The 19,734-nt window shown below is 50.8% G+C and overlaps 7 protein-coding genes across 7 annotated transcripts; 3 read left to right on the forward strand and 4 right to left on the reverse strand.

The window, feature by feature from the left end:
• Nucleotides 1-133: 133 nt before the first annotated feature.
• Nucleotides 134-1,725, reverse strand: VTN77DRAFT_3576 (uncharacterized protein; the record flags this gene model as incomplete). Its single annotated transcript, XM_069419539.1, has 3 exons — nt 134-586; nt 645-1,059; nt 1,196-1,725. 3 exons carry the CDS (start codon nt 1,723-1,725, stop codon nt 134-136), a joined length of 1,398 nt encoding a protein of 465 aa, XP_069278367.1.
• Nucleotides 1,726-2,039: 314 nt separating this feature from the next.
• On the forward strand, nt 2,040-2,933 carry VTN77DRAFT_3577 (uncharacterized protein; the record flags this gene model as incomplete). The annotated part of the gene is made up of 4 exons (XM_069419540.1): nt 2,040-2,057; nt 2,110-2,182; nt 2,234-2,368; nt 2,425-2,933. 4 exons carry the CDS (start codon nt 2,040-2,042, stop codon nt 2,931-2,933), a joined length of 735 nt encoding a protein of 244 aa, XP_069278368.1.
• A 2,041-nt stretch (nt 2,934-4,974) lies between these two features.
• On the forward strand, nt 4,975-6,777 carry VTN77DRAFT_3578 (uncharacterized protein; the record flags this gene model as incomplete). The annotated part of the gene is made up of 5 exons (XM_069419541.1): nt 4,975-4,989; nt 5,042-5,191; nt 5,239-5,574; nt 5,622-6,683; nt 6,754-6,777. 5 exons carry the CDS (start codon nt 4,975-4,977, stop codon nt 6,775-6,777), a joined length of 1,587 nt encoding a protein of 528 aa, XP_069278369.1.
• An 810-nt stretch (nt 6,778-7,587) lies between these two features.
• Nucleotides 7,588-8,977, forward strand: VTN77DRAFT_3579 (uncharacterized protein; the record flags this gene model as incomplete). Its single annotated transcript, XM_069419542.1, has 3 exons — nt 7,588-7,716; nt 7,876-8,642; nt 8,737-8,977. 3 exons carry the CDS (start codon nt 7,588-7,590, stop codon nt 8,975-8,977), a joined length of 1,137 nt encoding a protein of 378 aa, XP_069278370.1.
• A 1,520-nt stretch (nt 8,978-10,497) lies between these two features.
• On the reverse strand, nt 10,498-12,096 carry VTN77DRAFT_3580 (uncharacterized protein; the record flags this gene model as incomplete). Its single annotated transcript, XM_069419544.1, has 4 exons — nt 10,498-10,605; nt 10,779-11,627; nt 11,704-11,835; nt 11,908-12,096. 4 exons carry the CDS (start codon nt 12,094-12,096, stop codon nt 10,498-10,500), a joined length of 1,278 nt encoding a protein of 425 aa, XP_069278371.1.
• Nucleotides 12,097-13,764: 1,668 nt separating this feature from the next.
• VTN77DRAFT_3581 (uncharacterized protein) lies at nt 13,765-15,520 on the reverse strand (the record flags this gene model as incomplete). Its single annotated transcript, XM_069419545.1, has 3 exons — nt 13,765-14,134; nt 14,196-15,202; nt 15,266-15,520. The coding sequence occupies 3 exons, from the start codon at nt 15,518-15,520 to the stop codon at nt 13,765-13,767; spliced, it is 1,632 nt and encodes a 543-aa protein (XP_069278372.1).
• A 3,894-nt stretch (nt 15,521-19,414) lies between these two features.
• On the reverse strand, nt 19,415-19,675 carry VTN77DRAFT_3582 (uncharacterized protein; the record flags this gene model as incomplete). The annotated part of the gene is made up of 2 exons (XM_069419546.1): nt 19,415-19,602; nt 19,654-19,675. The coding sequence occupies 2 exons, from the start codon at nt 19,673-19,675 to the stop codon at nt 19,415-19,417; spliced, it is 210 nt and encodes a 69-aa protein (XP_069278373.1).
• Between the last annotated feature and the right edge of the window lie 59 nt (nt 19,676-19,734).

Genomic DNA, 19,734 nt, shown 5'->3' on the forward strand with positions numbered 1-19,734 from the left:
TCTTCCGTAGGTCCTCAGAGGACATTAAAAAAACATATATATACATACACACAACCCATCCAAAACGACCAATTTTCAAATTCTATCCTTTTCCTACTTTTATCGAATGCCGTGACAGAGAGAAACGTCGTGATCAACCCAATCTCAGCGTGAACCCTGCCCCAGCCTCTCCACTCTCCCCACCAGGACCACCACCACCGAAGACGCCCGCAAAATCCAGCCGCGGCGCCTCCCCGCCATGTTTGGGCGCTTCCGGTGTCGCTCTCCGCCGACGTCGCTCCATGCCCGCTTTGGAGGGAAACGTAGGGAACATCTCCTTCGCCTTTGGCCGCGGGTCTTCGCGGAAGTAAGGGTGTCGAAGACACTCAGCGGCCGTGGGGCGGGAGGCGGGGTTCAGTGCCAACAGCGAGGAGAGGAGCGCCAGGCCGGCGTTGGTGAGGTACGGGAACTTGGAGCGGGGGAGTAGCGGTGGGCCGGAGGAGGGTGTTGATGAGGTGCTGGGTGGGAGACGCAGGGATTTAGCGTTGGGGAGGGAGCGGAAGGATGGCCATGTTTGTTGTGTTGGGGGGCCGGTGAGGGCGAATATCTGATAAAAATCAGTCAGTAATTAATTCATGCTTTCAGATATGGATGGTGGTGACTACCTTCGACAGCTGATCAACTTCATTCTTCCCCTGGAACAACGGCTCATTGGTGAGGAGCTCGCCAAAGATACACCCAATACTCCAGATATCGATTTCCGGCCCATACTTTTCCGCGCCGAGCAGCAGCTCCGGCGACCGGTACCACAGCGTCACGACGAGCTGCGTCAGCTTCGGCGGCGGGTCGCCGTAGAACCTCGCCATGCCGAAATCCGCGATCTTGATCTCGCCGCGGTTGTTCATCAGCAGGTTCGAGGTCTTCAGATCGCGGTGCAGGATCCAGTGCGAATGCAGGAACTCCGTCGCGGACAGGATCTGCAACAGCAGGGTCTTGATCTCCGACGGAAGGAACGGCTCGCGCATATCTTCCAGTAGCGTTTTCAAGTCGTGCTCGAGGAAGTCCATGACCAGATAGACACTATAGAGAGGTTACGCCGGCGGGGTGCAGGTGCAAAAATGCGCCCCGGGCCAGGATGGTTAATGATCTTCTGCATCCGAAGCTTTTCAGGGGGGGTCGGGGTACGGGGTGAGAAACAGGGTATCAGGGGGCTTACTCGTCCATGTTGTTTCCCATCACGACTTCTCGCAGGTTGACGATGTTCGGATGCCTCGCTTGCTGGAGGGTTTGGATCTCTCGCAAGCCCGTCACGGGGAACCCGTCAGGCGAATTCTCGATCTTGAGTTTCTTCAACGCGACAATCTCGCCCGTCACCACATCCTTGGCCCTCGAAACCAGCCCGTACGAGCCCTCCTCGATGTGGTTCAGCCGTTCGTAGTTGTCGACGTGCCGACACGGTCCCAATTCGGGTGCCGGAAAACGCAGCAGAGCCGCACGCTTGGACTCAGCTTCAGCAGGCGTGCGTGATTCATCGGAGAGACGACGACGTTTCGTTGGCCTCTCCGCATCACCATTGGCCGTGCTGATGCCTGCTGCTGATACTCGCTGCGCTTGCGCTTCTTCGAGCTTGCGCTGTTTCTCGGCCTTGGCGCGTTTCCTTTCCTCCTTTTCGCGTTTTCGCTGCGCAATGGCTGCCTCTTCTTCTGGGTCAGGCTCTGCCCATCGGGACTTGACTGGGGCAGACATCTTTTTTGTCAATGGACTATCCTCAGTGTTCGATGTGATGAGAAGAGTGCAGTGACAGCTGCCGGATCTATTGTTTGGATGACGCTATCGGGAAGATGAAATAAATAAGAAGATGCAGGCAGCTAGTTAGCTCGGAAGATGGCATGCCCGAGGCATCCTCCGATTTCAAAGCAACCCCACCTCTGGGAAGAACATGGCATGTTTCTTACAGACTCAAACCATCCTTTCTGCCTTTCATTCACAAGTTCGATAGTATATTATAGATTGAATACATAACTTTCTATAGTATATCCCAGCACTGGAGATCCGCCGCCATGATAGAGCCCTTTCAGGTCAAGTTCCTCTCCCGCAGGTATCCCCGCATCATTACTAACATCAGAACAGACGACTTTCGCGGTCCCCATGACCTGCGAGGACTGCGTCAAGGACATATCGGAGTCTATCTATAAACTTAAAGGTAATTGTTGTAGCGATTTACTATGAGACTCGTAGATTGACTCCAGGCTAGGAATCAACAAAGTTGAAGCAAGACTCAAGGACCAGCTCGTGCTTGTCGAGGGGACCGCAGCTCCTAGCTCCATCGTAGCCGCGATTCAAGGAACGGGGCGAGATGCAATTCTTCGGGGGAGTGGCACTTCAAACAGTGAGTCACGGTAACTACTTGCTTGGCCTATTTTCTCTGCTAATGACAGTCAACAGGTGCTGCCGTATGCATTCTAGAAACGCATTCGGAAACCGTTCCCAACAAGATTCGCGGCCTGGCTCGCATGGTCCAAGTTTCTTCCAACATGACGCTTGTGGATCTTACGATCAATGGGCTCTCTCCAGGACGCTATTGGGCCACCGTGCGAGAGACCGGAGATATCTCGGAGGGCGCTAGCTCGACCGGTGGCATCTGGGAGGCGCTGAAGACCAAAGTCTTGGGTCGGGAGGAGCCACGAGGCGTGTTTGGGACGGTGGACGTCGACAAGAAGGGCAAGGGGAACGTCTTCCTCGACCAGCCCGTCGCGGTGTGGGAGATGATCGGACGCAGCATGGTCGTGTCGAAGAACAAGGAAGGCCCGTTCCGCAAGGATGACCCGGACACGATTGTCGGGGTTATCGCCCGCAGCGCCGGTGTGTGGGACAATGAGAAGATGGTGTGCTCGTGTTCGGGCAAGAATGTGTGGGAGGAGCGAAAGGAGCAGGTCAGCAAGGGCATGCTATGAAGGAAGAGGAAAAGAGTGTTCCAGCAAAGCGGGTCAGACGAGACGCCGTAGGAGGCAGGAGGCCTAGACGCAATCCTTCAGCATAACGGCTGGTCTACAGCCAATTGAGGATACCCAACAGGTTCATGTCTTTGAATGCCATGTTTTGCTGATTAGCATCTTAAACAAAAAGAAATCAAAGGGGATAGGGTAGTTATGCCTGGACATCTCTGCCAACGAGATTTGACGTCGAATTCACGAGGACTCTTGTTGCAGATTATGCTTAAATTCTTGTCCTAGGACGCTATACTAGGGAAACGCTTGCTATCTAACTAGCCTGGCATTAAGCAATTACTGGCTGAAAAGCAGTGGTTTAACCGTTTCACTTTGTAAAATAAACAAAGAGAGAACTTGTAACCGTGCGGAGGACCGACAGTGTTGAAACAAAGTACTCTCTCAGCAATGGAGATGCCAGGAGTACTCCGTACTCATCGATGAGTGTTTTTCCAGTTCGTTCTACTTGATAAAAAAAGTACTGCAGCACGGAGTAGATCTCACGTGGTGTTTGGTAGTGATTGTTTCAACAGCTAAAGAATATCTCCGCATACCTCAGACAATGCTGATACGTAGTCTGTCATTCTCAAACGACGAGGGGTTCAGAAGCGCCGTGGCTGACGGGGCTCCGTTTAGTCTCTCGGCTACGTTACAGACTAGACAGTTCTCCGTATTATACAGATGACCAGTAACTCCGTGCTCGGTAGAGTTCCAGGACGCCGTAACTGTCTGTCTCGACATTCATTGATTGACATAATCATAATCAAAAGTAGGTAGGTATATGTGAGGTATGCTTGCTGAAGATATACTCCGACTATACTAGACTAGTCTGCCACATGCGTGTGATCACAATGGAGCACGCTTTAGCGGTGCGGGGGCTCCTCTTAGAGGCTACCAAGGCTACCAACTGCTGCTCGGAACGGGCCTCTCCCTGCCCATCAACAACAGCAGGACCAACCACCGCCTGCAGACTCGTTTCAACGCGCCGTCCATTCTCTTAGTGTTGTATCCCCCTCGAACGACAGGCCCAGATGCAAAATGATCCTGGTCGAGAACTTCCGGCGCTACGGAGGTGCAGAGCTGGCTCGGTGGTATGATCGTTGACAGTCCAACCGATCGATTTACCATTGGTCATTCAGATTGATATTGAAAATGATTCGATGTCCGATCATGTCGGCATTCGGGCCATGACAGGGTTGAAGGAAGCTTGGACTCGTCTCCAGGAGACTGTCGTCTACCAGATCTCGTATCTCCTCCTGTCTCCACTTGGCAGCACGACTCTGGAACGCTGGCGGTGATATCCAGTCAGAGAGCAGATCCAACCTGCTTGATCCTGCCCGATCTGCATGAGGTTGCGTCTTGGCTTGTTCCTGTTATTTTTGTCCAGCAGAAAGTTATCATCGGCGCTTCCTCCTCTTTCTTCGACTCGAGTCCGCGCGGCTGCTTTCCGTTCGTTCGTGTTATAATTGTCCTGCATATACTTCTCGTCGGCTGGCCCGCGACCTTTCATTCCTTTGGACTTGTTGTTGGCCTGGATTGACCAGCCACAGCCAGACAGACGTTCTGCTGCTTTGCCGGCTTACGATCTTTGAGACACCGCTGTACAACATTGACATCCTTCCAGGAAGTCAGCTTTTTAATTCTACACTCAACGTAGAACTTATCTCTTCGCGACTACTTTCTGCAATAATATTCATCCCCACAGCGTTACTTTTCTGCCTTCATACTTCTAGCCGCTCTTTATACTGCTACCCGCTGGACTCATGGCTTATTTTTATCCTGCATAAAGCCCCGCACTATTATCGAGTCCCACGTCCAACTAACTGCGCAGCGTCACCGTCCATCACACGCCAATCAGCCCACCAGATCGTCTGCATCTGATTGTTTAGCCGCTGGCTAGCGCTGCGGTATATATCCTCTCCTCTCCCGCGAACGTGGCGGGTTGTCTGGATTCCGGCCAAAAGAGTGTTGAGATCGGAAAGAGTATACCAGCGGCACAAGGATCGCGATGTCGTTGAAACAGGTTCGTCAGTCGCTGATGGTGGAAACCTGTCGTCTTGTCTGACTGCGACTAGGAAATCGAGACGTGGGTGAGGGCCCTCAATCATTACGACAACAATGAGTATGAGGAGGCACTCAAGGTCTTTGGAGAAATTGCCGACCAATCCAAAATCCTGTTCAATTGTGGTGTGATCTATGCGACATTAGGGGAACACGAGAAAGCGGTACGGCTAATTCGTCCTTCATAATAGCGGTCGCTAATCAAGCGCAGGTGGAATGCTATCAACGTGCCGTCAGCTTAGATAACTATCTTGCAGTGGCCTACTTCCAAGAGGGTGTTTCGAACTTTCTTCTGGGGGATTTTGAGGAGGCGCTGGCCAATTTCAATGACACGCTGCTCTATCTCAGAGGAAACACGTGCATCGATTACGAGCAGCTGGGGCTGAAATTCCGTTTATACTCGTGCGAGGTCCTCTTCAACCGCGGTCTCTGTTATATCTACCTCCAACAGATGGAACCTGGCATGCAAGATCTGGAGTATGCCGCGAAAGAGAAAGTCACCCCTGACCATAACGTGATTGACGAGGCCATCCGGGAGAGGGCAGAGGTATGTCACTTATCAGCCTTTCCATTCACTCATGCTGACTTCGCCAGGGCTACACGGTGTTCTCAATTCCAGTTGGCGTGGTCTACCGACCGAACGAGGCCAAAGTCAAGAATCTCAAGGCCAAAGACTACCTCGGCAAAGCCCGACTCGTGGCGGCATCCGACCGAAACAACGCCTTTACCGGCTTCCAGGGATCCGAATTGAAGAAAGCAATGGCCGAAGAGGCCGGGGCGAAGGACGATCGACCCCCCGAGAATATCTCCTACGCAGCGACCAACCTGGTGCAAAAGGGTCTCGTCAGTCGAAGCCGGCAACAGTCTGAACCTCCTCCCATCGGCCGCAACACGTTCCCCCCGACGCCGCCCCCAGAGGCCGACAAGCCGGGCGGGCTCACACAGCGTGCAGCGTCGGTGCGTGCTGGCAGACCACCTGAGCTTGACCTCGATAGGCCGGGTGCAAAAACGAACGGTCGAACTGGCGGGGAGATGCCGTCGATGGAGCGATCGAGAACTGGGAGGACGAGGACGGCATCCGAGCCCCGCGGTCCACCTACGCGTCAGTATTCCACGCGGGCTCGTGAGGGGGCAAAGCCGCGACCGTATCGGGAAAACACTGGGTCTAGACGTGACAACGAGAACGGCTATGCGGATGATGTCTACGACATGTACAGCAGCCCTCGCTCCAACGGCACTAGTCGGGGAGGAGGAGGCCGTCAGGCGCGGTACATCGATGAAGAAGAGGAGTATGTGAGCGACTACTACGAGGACGACCCGGTGGAGGAAGGGGAGTTCGAGATGATGGCCGCACCTGTATCACGCACGCGGTCAACGCGACAGGCTCCGTCGCGGAGCAGTCGAGGGATTCGCAAATTCCGCGTGAAGGTCCACGCGCAGGACGACACGCGGTATATCATGATCGGACCCGATATCGATTTCGGTGATTTCGAGGGCCGGATCAGGGAGAAATTCGGGTTTCGGTCAAGACTGCGGATCCGCATGCGCGATGAGGGTGATATGATCACCATGGCGGATCAGGATGATTTGGATTTGCTGTTGAGTTCTGCGAGGGAGGCGGCGAGGAGGGAGGGTCATGAGATGGGGAAGATGGAGGTTAGTAGCCTCTTCTGGTTCTTGTTTTCCCTTTCGTATTACGGACAAGCTAACGCAACGCAATCTACAGATCTGGGTCGAGGAGAAACAATAAAACAATAAATAGATCAATGATATCGCAATCGTTCATCGTTCATCGATTCCCCCAAAATTGTTGTTTTTGTTCGTTTCATTGGAATTGTTTCCTCTCTTGCATCAGAATGTTTTCCAGTCGAGCGTCGGAGTTGGGAAAGATGGGCATGGTCTTAATTAAAATATTGTTGTCTTCATCTCATTTACTCTCCAAGGATTCCCCTTCGTTTGTCTAGTCTTCCCGATTCATTTGCCTTTCTGTTTCTCGACTATTTCAGAGGACTGAGGACTGACGAGTCGATGTGTTGTTTCCCCTTGTTTCGCATATAATTAAAATTCCCTACTCAGGCTTAGTTAGATACTGTGATACCTCAGATATATACCTATGTATGCATTGGGCTTTTTAGTCATGTGACCACTGTTTGCAGTCCCAGTGTAAAATTAGCGATCATCTAGATTTTTCACAGTCATTTATAGAGGAGAGTATTCCGTTCAGCGATGGTAATATCCATGCATGTAAGTTGATAGCACTGTATTAGTTATTAGTATTACCGAGTCCATCTAAACTCCATACTGTGTGTACTCCGCACTTAGGGCATACCCGGTCATACCGTCATCCAACCCCGTAGTTAGTATGGCAAGCCGTACAGACCACCAACGCAACGATGCACTGCACTGTGACGTGACGGACGTGTCGATTGATTATTGACACTTGGCCAGGCCAGGCCGATAACAATAAAATAAAACAAATAATATTTCTTCCATTCGAAGACAGACAAGACAACAATCCGATCCAAATGACGATTTTAGTCCTCGCAAGATTCCTGCAACAATGACCGATCTTACCCCTTCTATCAACGAGCTCCTGCGGGAGAGACACGCTGCTGCGGCAGTGATCCCTGATCGTCATGCGTCTACCGAGACGGTGGTGGATGAGTTTCTGAAGGAAGCGTATAGAATTGTCAGTACCTTGCCTTGCCTTGACTGTCCATATGAATTGCCTTGCAAGGTTGATTTGTTAGGCAGTTAGTTGCTTGACAACTACCTGGCTCAATTGAATTGACGATACGATATTGACAGATGATGTGATATTGATATTGATTGATATTTCCTCTTCTAGAACTCCCACATCAACTCCCTCCTCCGATATCTACAATCGATCCGGCATTCGTACCTGTCTATCGCTACGGCGCCTGCAGTATCATCGACGACGACATCGACATATTCCTCCCGTCGCACGCTCTCTACATCTACCACCTCTACAACACATTCCACACAGCCACACACCAAGCACTTGACCGACCAAGACCGCGACTCAATCGACTCCTCCACCGCCCTACTCCTCCGCGACCTCTCCTCATCAATCAGCAACCTCTCCTCCGCGGAGTCGCTGCGCCAGGAGACAGAGGCAAGTCTCCTGCGGAAGAAATACGGGCATGCGAACAGCGCGATCTGGCGGTGGGCCAGCGGAGGCGGGGCTGCACTTCAGGCCAAAACCCCCGAGCAGGAACGCGACGAGGAGACGGCGCGCACGATCCGCACCGTGCGCGAGAGCGTCCTATGGTATTTGCGTAGGGGGCTGGAGGCAGCGGCTGAAGCGCAGCGGGGGATGGTAGAGAAGAGGATTGAAAGAGTGAGGGAGAGGGAGAAGAGTGTTTTGTACAAGGCTGCAGCAGCGACAGCAGCAGCGGCAACCCCTGCCTCTGGAGGGGCACCAGCAGGAGGAGATGCTGCAGGTGCTGGTGCAGTCCACGACACAGCCCTGACAATGGCCGACAGCGAAGTCGCCGATATCGAGTCGCAGCTCTCGCCGGAACAGCTGCAGCTGTTTGAGGAGGAGAATGATGCGATGCTGAAGCATTATGAAGATACACTCAGTAAGGTGAAGTATGCAGCCCAGAAGCACCCCCCATCCCCATCCCATTCCCCTCCCCATCACTGATAAATCAATATTGATTCTGATGATTTGGTGATGGTTTAGGAACGCCGAAAAATCCCTCCTAGAAATCTCCTCCCTCCAACAAACCCTCGTCAGCCACCTGGCCACCCAGGAAGAATACATCAACCAGCTCGTCACCGACGCAGCAACCACCGCAGAAAACGTCAGTCACGCCAACAAGGAGCTTCAACGGGCGACGGAGAGGCGGAGTACGGCGCAGATGGTGTTTTGGGGAACGGTGGGGTTGTGTACGGGGTTGGTTGTTTGGGATGCTATTTTCTAGGCAGGAAATCACTTCACTTGATTGTAATTATAATATAATATAAGTATTGTGATGGTTTTCCTTTTTCTTCGTTTCGTTCTTTGTTGTCTGTCTATTTGACTCTGAGTCGGTCAGTCAGTCAGGGCGTTGAATTGATTGAATTGATTGAATCACATCGAGTTCAACTGGCGTGATGCAATGGATAGATAGATCGATGAATCGATCGATGAATGAAATAGGAGAGATTCCCTCCATGACATATGTATATATGTATGTACTGTGCATACCTATGTATTTACATTCATAGATATAGACAGACAGATAGGGCGACACAGACACAGACACAGAGACAGCGCAGAAACTACCTACCTAGGTAATAAATAATCATCCTTGATCGATTGAACTGGGATGAGCTGGATTGGATTGGACTCGATTAGATGGGATAGGATAGGATTGGCATTGTATTAGACCCAAACACCCCTGGAAATAAAATAAAATAAAACTGGAAAGTCAGACAGGCAGTCAGAGAGACAGCCAGCCAGACAATGGAATTAATCAACTTATTAATCAACTGATTAACATAAAATAAGCGTAAACGAACATATATGTAGTCACTCACTCATAGCTACCTACCTACCTACTACCTATTTAGAAGTAGTAGTAGTAAGAAGAGACCATGTCAGATATCCAGTCCGGTTCAGGGTCCTGAGGAGGTTGATACAATGGACAGACAGACAGACTACAGTATCTATATCTAAGTTATCGTACGCAAGTACGCAAGTAAGTAACTAGGTTAGTATATATGTATGTACTGTACCTAAATAGTAACCTAGTTAGGATCAGTGAATCGAAGCGAACCGAACTAGATAACCCAAAATAAATCAACGTCAAATAAAATCGATCAAGCAAGCAAGCAAGCAAGCAATTATTCATTACGATTGGTGTAGTAGTAATTAATAGTAACCAGTAAATTGACTGCTACTAACTACCTATCTATTGCAACTGCCCATTGCCGTTGCTACAGATTATTCAATATTCAGTATTCCATATTCGTATTCGTATTTGCGATTTTAGTATGCTATTAAAACAAAAATTCCCTATCTATTTATCTATCTATCTATTCGTTCCAAAAAAAAAAACAAAAACAAAAAAACTAGAAGATATTCTATTTTAAGCAAGCAAGTCATTCCAATGGTGTAGTAATATTTATTAACTGCTACTACTACTACCGCTGCAGCTGCTGTCGCTGCCTCTTGTCTTGTACCGCTGTATGGTCATTGCCATTGCTACGTATATTCGATATGCAATATTATTCGATATCCACTATTCAGTATTACCCAGTATTCAGCATTTGTATTCGCATTTTGGTATGCTATTGAAAAAAAAAATCCCCTATTCCATCCATTCCATTCATTCAGAAAAAAGCAAGAGAGAAGATGTAAAAAACAAAAAGTTCATACAAAAAAAATCTTCTATGGCAGACAATCGTGAAATCCTGATCACGGTCATGATGAGATATGAGGTTCGGTCATGGTCGGATTCTATGCTGATGCAGTCTGAGTCTCCCGCACGACGCTGTCCACTGCTTCGGCAAAGTAGTCGATGTTGTGCGTGTTGAGGCCGGCCATGGAGATGCGGCCGTTCTTTGTCTGTGGCAGTCGTCAGTTAGTGACCATGTAACTGGAGGGAAAAAATGCGGAGTGAGGGTGAGGTGAGGGTGATCGGCTAGTGAGTGGATCGACCCGGTTCGCTCCGAGGTTATACACATCGTAACTAGCCTGCAGTAGCGCCAGACTAGTTCAAGGAAATAGTTGCTGCTCACCATGTATACGTGCCACTTCTCCCGCAGGATCTTCACCTGCTCCTCCGTCAACCCCGTGAAGCTGAACATCCCAATCTGGCTGGTCACGTGGTCCCAGCTGCCCGGCGTGCCCTTCTCCTCCAGCCGCTGCCGCAATCCCCGGCGCATCTCGATGATGCGGCCGCTCATCGTCCGCAGGTCCTCCTCCCACTCGGCGAACAGCTGCGGGTCGTTCAGGATCAGGCTGGCGATGCGCGCGCCGTACGCCGGCGGGTTGGAGATCTCCGACCGCTGCAGGACGGCCAGCTGGCTGGCAACATGCTGGTTCGCCGTCGTCGCCTCCGCGCCTGGCGCCGACACGAAGTGAAACGCCCCCGCGCGCTCGCCGTACAGACCGAAGTTCTTCGCGAACGACTGCGCCACGCACAGCTCAAAGCCCTCCTCGACAAAGTACCGGATCGCCCACGCATCCCGCGCCAGATCCCCCGACGCGAACCCCTGGTAGGCACAGTCGAAGAACGGGAAGTGCTGCCGCTCGCGGATCACCGCGGCGATCTGCTTCCACTGCTCCTGCGTCGGGTCGACGCCGGTCGGGTTGTGGGCGCAGGCGTGCAGGACGATGATGGAGCCCTCCGGCGCGGTACGTAGAGTACCGAGCATGCCGTCAATGTCGAGGCCCTTGGTCTTGGCGGAGAAGTATGGGTAGGTGGCGATGGACAGGCCGACGTTGGTGAAGATCTGGTTGTGGTTCGCCCATGTCGGGTTGGACAGGTAGACGGGGGGACGGGGCTGGTGGGGGTGGAATTTCGCCAGGAAGAGGCCTCCGAGATGGACAGCGCCGGTGCCAGAGATGGTCTGAAGAGTGCTGACCTGCAGAAGAAATCAATCAGTTGGTACACAGGTTGAGACGAGCTGCTGTGCGGGGAAGCTGAGGCAGACAACATACCCGTTTCTCCTGGATGGCAGGGCTGTCAGCGCCAAAGATCAGCCTTTGCGCAGCAGAGGTAAACTCCGCCAGGCCGGCTATGGGCAGATATTCGTGGTTGAGGTTAGGATCGTTGCGCAGGATGTCTTCCGCCTGAAGATTTATTAGCAGCAGTCCAGTAACCTCGTAAAATCAAGGTAAACGAGACATCTAAACAAGACCTACCTTCTTCACGACCGGCAAGATCCATGGCTTCGCATTGTCATCTCTGTACGCGCCAATGCCCAAGTCAACCTTCTTATCAGACGGGTCCTGGCGATAGGCCCTCATCAACCCAAACAGCGGATCCTCAGGCGCCTGGGCCACATGGGCCGCAGTGAACACGGACGTGCTGGGAGCGGCAATAGACCCCATGATGTGCGATGAAATCTGCGAGAGACGAGAAGCCGACGAGGCAAAGGGGCAGGAGGAAGTATAAGTAGAAGTAGAAGTAGAAGTAGCTGTAGCTGTAGTAGCTGTAAGGGTCACCTGAGAATTTGTTCCTCCTGCTGCTACGGCGGCGGAGCGTTGTGGAGGCGGCTGGGCCTTCTGGGGGTGGAGTTGGAGTTGGAGATGAGGGGGTGGAGGCATGCTGCCTGCGCCAACGCTCGGAATTCCCCAGAAGAACTAATAATTATCTATTTATATACGCAGTGCCTGTTCGAGACAACGCCCTGCGGAGGAACGGAGATTCCTCGCGATTCTTTCCGTCGTTAGTTGCACCCGATGGTGGCATGACACCTGCCTTTCTGTGCTCACCGGTGTGACTCACGGGGATTGTCTCAGATGTCGTCAAGACCGATCAATCTCAGTCAATCGTACGACTGATGTTGGCGACTGCTGTGTATGTTGTCCAGCAGGCTGCTACTGATGACTAAGTAGCAAGCCGCAAACAGACACTCCAGGTTCAGTAATAAGTGGGTGCTTCGCCAGAAGACAATACAAGAAGTGGTACTCCGTCCTGTGGTACAGTACACGGCAACCGGACCGAGAGCAGAACCTGGGTGCGGGGGGTGTCTATATAGAGTCGAGTCGACTGATGGCAAAAATAGCACAGCATTTATCTAAATACTCCGTAATTTAGCGATCGAAAATTAATACCCTACCCCATCATGAATGTTGGAGAACGACGCTGGCTAAGCCGAGGCTCGGACAAAGCAGGAGTCCTCATCTCATGAACGGTTTTTACCGACGAGGAGAGAGCGACTTGACGTCGTGTCGGGTGTGCTCGTTACTCCTCATCAAACTCTGCACGTAATTAACCGTGGTGTGTCTCTCCAATAACTCGGGAGAGGTCTTGTAACCATTGGTTTGCATGAGCTTGAGCTTGTGCTTATGCTGCTTTTGCGCCTTCACATGCTTCACTGGATTGCCTGACCATGGGGATTAACCTTGGAACATATCCACCTCGTGACCTCCTCCACTCACCCTATTATCAATCAGTTATTACTAATAAAGGATCCCTGAGACGGTGGTCTCATCTTGTCCACCGCACAATTCTGGAACAAGATACAGTCTACGCGATTTGAGTCGGTTAATATTCATTAAAACTATTTTCGATGGTAGAGTGGTACCTGATGAAATTCATCATCGTCATGCGTAATGCAGATGACTGTACAGAGTACGGAGTACGGAGTAATTTCTACCGCCGGAGTCCTGGCCAACCACACTGCAGCGTCATCTGCAGCCACATTATTGGCCAATTCGTGTCACCTCCATCCTACTGTGCTACTCCGCACAGAGACCGGAAATTTTAGGAGACCAGACACATACATCTCTCATTCTAGCATGATCGTCACAGGAATGCTACTGAAAACGACAAATGCCATCATGCCAACATCATCCCGATAAATCTCCAAAACTCCGTAAACGCCGCCACATGTCATTCCAATTTTTCCATCCCATATATATAGCCGGCCCTATCACCAGATGGAACCTGTATGCCATGCCAGTAAATCGCTGTGCGAATGCAACACCCCAGGTGCCGCGATAGAATGTCCAAAAGAAAGAAAAACGGTTCCAGACCGATGACCAAGATGCCTGTCAGACGTTCGAGGGCGGTTGAGATGGAAGAGCGGGAGGTTCGTCCTCATGCTGCCGCGTCCGTATCCTGAATCGTTCCCGCAACCGTGCCGTTAAGCTTCTCCGGCGGTTCTGGTTCTCCTCTGCTGTCTCCTCCGCATCTCGATCCTGCTCGCTCGACTGTCGAAGTCTCCTCAGAGCAGCGATCCGTTCTTCAACTGAAGCATTTCGCATCCGTCGCATGTCCTGGAAATAGCTAGACAGTCCCCGGTGCTGAGCCCGTGCCTCCAGTGGCAAGTCGGAACCATGGTTATGTTGCTCTGAATCATCACCATCTCCATCCTGCTCTTCCCCCTCCGTCACAGCTTCAACAGGATTGAGATCGATCCGACTAGGAGATGTCAGTGAATGTCAGGACAGAAGAAGGCAACAGTGTGGAACTTTCTACTCACCAAAGAGGACAAGTTCCCGACACATTGACCAGCCACGGATCAACACACTCCGGATGGAACTGATGGTTGCAGGGCAGGACTCTGACGTCTTGACCCTTGACAAAGTCGTCGGTACAGATCGCACACACGTTATTGCCCGAGTCGTTGGAGTGTTCGTGGTTCCATGTCCCAGTCTCTTTGGCCACTGGGGGAGCTTCACTACCAGGATTCTCAGGATTGTTGCCGTTGGATGGCGACTCGGGTGAGTGTGCCGTCTGTACCGTCTCGTTCTCGTTGATCACAGATGTTCGCTGTTCTTCCCCACCATCCATGCCATCCGCCATTTCGACGTCCCCCTTCACGGCGTCGACCCGGTCGACCGAATCGCCAAACTTCACAATAGGTATCGTCTCGAGCATGGCTCTCGCCAACCCCCGGGCTCGGCTCTGGCGGGGGCGGCCCATGACATTTCGGGGCCCGTAGCGTTCCGGATGGCGGTGAGCCCGGATCGCTCCGGTGACGATGATCCCCAGAAAGAGCGCCGTGATGATACCAGTGATACTGTACAGGATGATCATCGCGACCGCCGTGGTGGGCGAAGCCCCTGTGAGAGTCCCCGATCCCGTTGATGAGGAACCACCGGCGTCACCCCCCACTCCCCCAAAGGGCGCTGACCCGTTGCCGGTCGACGACATACCGTGCACAATGCTCGAGAAAGTGCTGTTGGAATGGGAAGATAGTTGATCTAAGATAGATAGCGTCGAGTTCGCGCCCAGCACGGTGAACACGTTTTTGTAAGTAAAGTCGGGATCGTCGTCCGTGTAATTACAATGATCCGATTGGGCGCTATATAGAAGAATAGCGACCGGACCTAGCAGAGATTGGATTACATTCGCAATGGTCACACCGGCGCTTAGAACTCCGGGGTAGGAAGATGGATCGCAGCTGATGAATGCGATTTCCGTGTTGTTCACGGCTGCTGAGTTGGAGGGATCAACGGCCAGCAGTTGTCCCGATACGTTGAATTGCTGAGTGCCCGGCCCGGATGTCAGCGGCTGCCGTCGTACTATTGTGGCTGAGGTGAAACCTACCGTAAATTGGCTTAGGCTAAGCGTGGTAAGCTGTTGAGTAAGGGGGGCAAGGAGTATTGGGGAGGGAAGCTGAAGCTGGCTGCTTTGCAATAAGAATCTCACCTGGGCGAGATCCTTAGTGCTGTTGGAGGGAGAGGTCGAGGGTATGTCTTGTGCCTGGACCCCCGATAATAAAAATAATAATAGCCATATGCAGGAAGACAGGAATCCCCAGGAAAACCCCCAACTGGAGTGGGGAGGGCGCCAAGATATCATGATAGAGGTCGGTCGGCGAGAGGATTATTAAATGAGGGACGGTCAGGAATCCCGCCGTTATTCACCTGCCCCAGGTTGGTGCGGCAGACTGCGGGAGGGTCCAGATGTGCAGAGGAAGAGAGGGAATTCTGTGGAATCCAAAGTAATCGTCAAAGCCAGCGCATCGGACTGGAGTTACAGTCGGAGTCGGAAGCCTGAAAGCCGCCCGACGGGGGATCCAGTTGATGTCAGAGAGCAGGGCCAGTGTGGAGCATCTGGGACGCTGAATGTCGGGAGCTCAAACGCCCGCCGGGAGCGTCGGCACGGGGCTGATAAATCAGGATAAATCAGGAAAAATCAGACGTGACTGTATATAATAAAAATAATAGTGCTGTTGCGCAGGAAGGAAGGTTGGCGACAGCGGGAGGGGAAGGGAAAGCATCGAGCGATGCATTGCAGAGCGATTGCCCAAAAGCAGTATGGCAGGAGCAGCGATAACGAATGGAGGGGCGATTGCTGATCCAGGAAGGCGCCGTGTTGCTGGATTCGGCAGCAGCCCCATCCGGAAGCGCCAGCGATCGCACGTCACGGACTCACTCACCTAAGCGAAGTCCAATTCCGTCAGCAACGTTGATGAGATAATACGATATATACGATATACGACATAATGCTATTGTTGCAATCGGATCTCAATTCCCATTACTGCGATCTACATTCCTTGTCACAGATACCCTGAGACGATAATTTGAATCCATGGTGATCGAGAGGGGCGGATGACTAAAGGTGGATGACTAAGTTTAAAAATAAGGCAATCGGACCCATCTCCATCTCCCCACGATTTACCATTCTTCAGACCTCGATTATGCACTGCCCCCACCGAGATCCCGTCCGATTCCCCCTCTCGGGAAAAGAAAGATGGAGAAAAGAGAAGAGTTCCAATTTTTCGACGCCAAATCAAATTGAATGATAAATTGAATTGGCTCAATGTGCTTTCTCCTTTGGGAGCCGTTCCAGTGTTTGTTTGGATTATTGATTTGGAATCATAACAAGGCAACCAGCAGGTCCGAGCGTCGGACATCGCCAAGCCATCAGTCATATGAAATTGCCCTGGCTCGGCTGTCTATAACCGAAACTCTGTTGGAATATGGCATTAGCCGAGTTAGGTAGAAAGAAAAAAGAAAAGAGAAGAATTCGATAGTCGCCTCGTTAGCCCGATCGACATCTTTGCAGACTAATAATCATGTGAGCCGTATTGCGCTGCAAACAGGCAGAGCATTAAAAAGTTACGGAGTAATAACGCAAGAAAGGCCCTACTCCAGTCCAATGACAGAGTTGGCCAGTCAATGGTGACCTACGGAGGTGGTGGGCAGCAAGTCCGTTTTCCTCCGTACAAAAACGGACCTTGGAGCACGGAGAGGTTGGCCGGTTGGCCCGATTGAAGTTCGAAATCGATCTGCCTGTGCTGAAATCGCGCGTCAGATAAATTAACTATTGGGTAGCTTGGATCTGATCACTGTGAGGATTTGGCAGTCATGCCGGAATGCTCGGCCTGCCAGGCTGCCAGCCTGCGAAGCTTATTTTTTCGCCCAGGGTCAAACTGTCAAATATGGTTATGCTTATGGACCGGGGTCCGAGTGCGATATTGCAGATCCTTGCATTGAATGCTGATGCATAGTGTCAACCTGTGAGACAGAACTGGAACGGACTCGCCCAAGCGGTACAACTCGGGAACTGTTCGAAAGGAGCCGAGATTCTTAAAGGAAGCCTTTTCTTACTGACATAGCTCCATTGTTATTAATGTTCTCAGTCCTGTCGACTCCTGCAATGAGAGACAGCAGCTGCTCTGCTCTTGCGGGTGCAGAGAAGTGGGGTTGAGCCGTCGATAGTGCGGCCGAATCCATCATGCTGCAGCTGCATGCGTCCGAGCAGCGTCTCTGTTAACGCTAATCAGGAAAGCATCTCCTTAGTACGGAGTCCCCGTTACCGTAGGGACTAGGGAGGTATGGACAGGGTAGGACGTAGGTAGTTAGGGACCTAGGTAGACCAGCAGTAGGCTAGTCCAACTAGTAAAGTGCGGGGAACGAGATGGCAGATCTTTAGGCTGGACGGCTAAGACGAGGCTTTGGATTTAGGGAAGGGAGATCGACAGGGTGAACCTGGCATGCAGATTGATCGCCACGGAGTCGATACGGAGTACAATGCCAAAGTAGCCCTGAGTACGGAGTTCTCCCCGGAGTCTAATGCAGAAAAGACGCTACTGCTTAGCTGAGATCGACTGGGTTTAAAAAACTCTTGATGATGACTGGCGGGACTATGAACTTGACTCTGTGCTCTGGCTCGCAGAATGATCACGGTGAGAAAAGACGTTTGTCTGGTTAGGTGGTTCTGGTAGGATGAAAAAGGAAAAGGGCCAAAGAAGGGTTCGATACCGCGAAAAAAAAAACTTTTCTTTTCTTTTCTTTTCTTTTTCTTTCTTTCTTGCCTTTTTTTTTCTCGCTATATGGCACCCAATTGCGACATGATACTTACGAAGCACGGTATTTAGAGTCAATCGAAGGACTAACAAATGAGCCTCCATTTAAATTATCATCTTCTCAAAAAAAAATCAATAGAAGCACTCTATAAAGGTAAGTAGGATCCGCATGCAGACTTGAATTATATATTGAGTGTAGTGTAGTACGGAGTACTCCGTACATACTACATACTTCTTGCTACGAAGAATAGCACCGTTTAGCCTCTGTCATCAGGGGGTCCTGCTCCAGTACTTACCTATCTAGGTAAGTACTTTTAGTAAGTACCTGGTAGGGATATTTCAGCCAATCCCAGAATAGTGCACCTAGTATGCTAGGTATGTATGTACAAGAGTTGCTGCCTGTCTGTCACTATGTGAGACAAAGCATGACCTTTCGAGGTCAAAAAAGAAGAAGACAGAAAAGAGGAGGAAAATGTAGTGGTTAAATAAAATAACATGAAGGAGTAAAATGGAGACAAGAAAAGGATGGTTCTTATTAAATTCAATTCAAGGTCACAGAGACTGTCTACATCTCTCTCTATTTGTTGTATTCCTTCTTCTTTTGCCCTTTATATTGTAGACGTATGAGGCTCTGAAAAACCAGATTATCTAATGGACTGGACTCATGTATGTACAAAGCACGTGCCACCAGAGGGATCTATGAGTCTATGAAGATCTTTGAAAAGTACCTACATCATCTTTTGGTATTGTCAAAGTGGGATTTCTAGGCAGTTAGTCCAAATAGACCATCTCCATCGTTTCTGTTGATAGTATATACCATTAGGTAGAGGGTCACGTCGCGTCTCCTGCTTCTTGTTCGCATGATCATGCTGGATGATCATATTCATGCCGGGATTTAGTAATAGCACATCATTAAATCTAAAAAGAGATACCTGTGTAGCTCCCCTTTTTTTTTTGCTTTAATTTCAGTGTGCCTTTTTTTTTTTCCTTTTTCTTTTTCTCTCTTTCCCTCTAAGAGGTTCGTTGCTTATAGCCTGTTCAAGCTGGAAAGAACTCAGAGGTCCATATTTAGCTCTGTGATAAGAAGAAGATGGACAAGTCAGAAGATAAAAACAGGGATTTTTCTTCTATATATAAATGGCATACTTCTTTCTGGACGCCACTGAAACATCAGGCAACAGGGATTGTATCATTTTGAGACCATACGAGGTTGCCAAAGGTGTCGTCTGCACAAGCCATATGCACATCAGCCTCGTTCAATCTCATTGTATGTACATACTATAGCTCCCATGCTACCACCTCCCAGGTACCGTACATATACATACACACATGTAGATCGACCTAGGTTCTAATTCAATCGACTCGCCACTGGTGGGCTCCTACGAACAAGGAACGACGGCTGACGGCTGATCGAGATAGAATCGGCGTGTACAGAGTAATTATCATCTCTCGATCTGAGCCAGGATGTGGAAAGCGTCGGGACCCGTCGCGGGCTGGCGGGCGATCGGGAGCGATGCGCGCGGTCTAGACTCGGGAGCCGTATTTGCCGCAAGACATTGGTGGGCGATGCTGCAGCGCGTCCCGAGGTCCCATCGGTGGGCCCCTCTTTGGATCGTAATCATGTTGGGAACTGCAGGAGAAGGGATAATATTCCATAAATCAGAATCGCCTGTATACTCACGGAGTACACAAGGTGTACTCATAGTCAGGCACCAGCCTCGGGAATGCCTAGTAGTAATTAGGAGGCATCTGGGGTAAGAGC

Source organism: Rasamsonia byssochlamydoides (genome assembly GCF_041956645.1).
Source record: "Rasamsonia byssochlamydoides strain NRRL 3658 unplaced genomic scaffold VTN77scaffold_25, whole genome shotgun sequence".
NCBI classification, from domain to species: Eukaryota; Fungi; Ascomycota; class Eurotiomycetes; order Eurotiales; family Trichocomaceae; genus Rasamsonia; species Rasamsonia byssochlamydoides.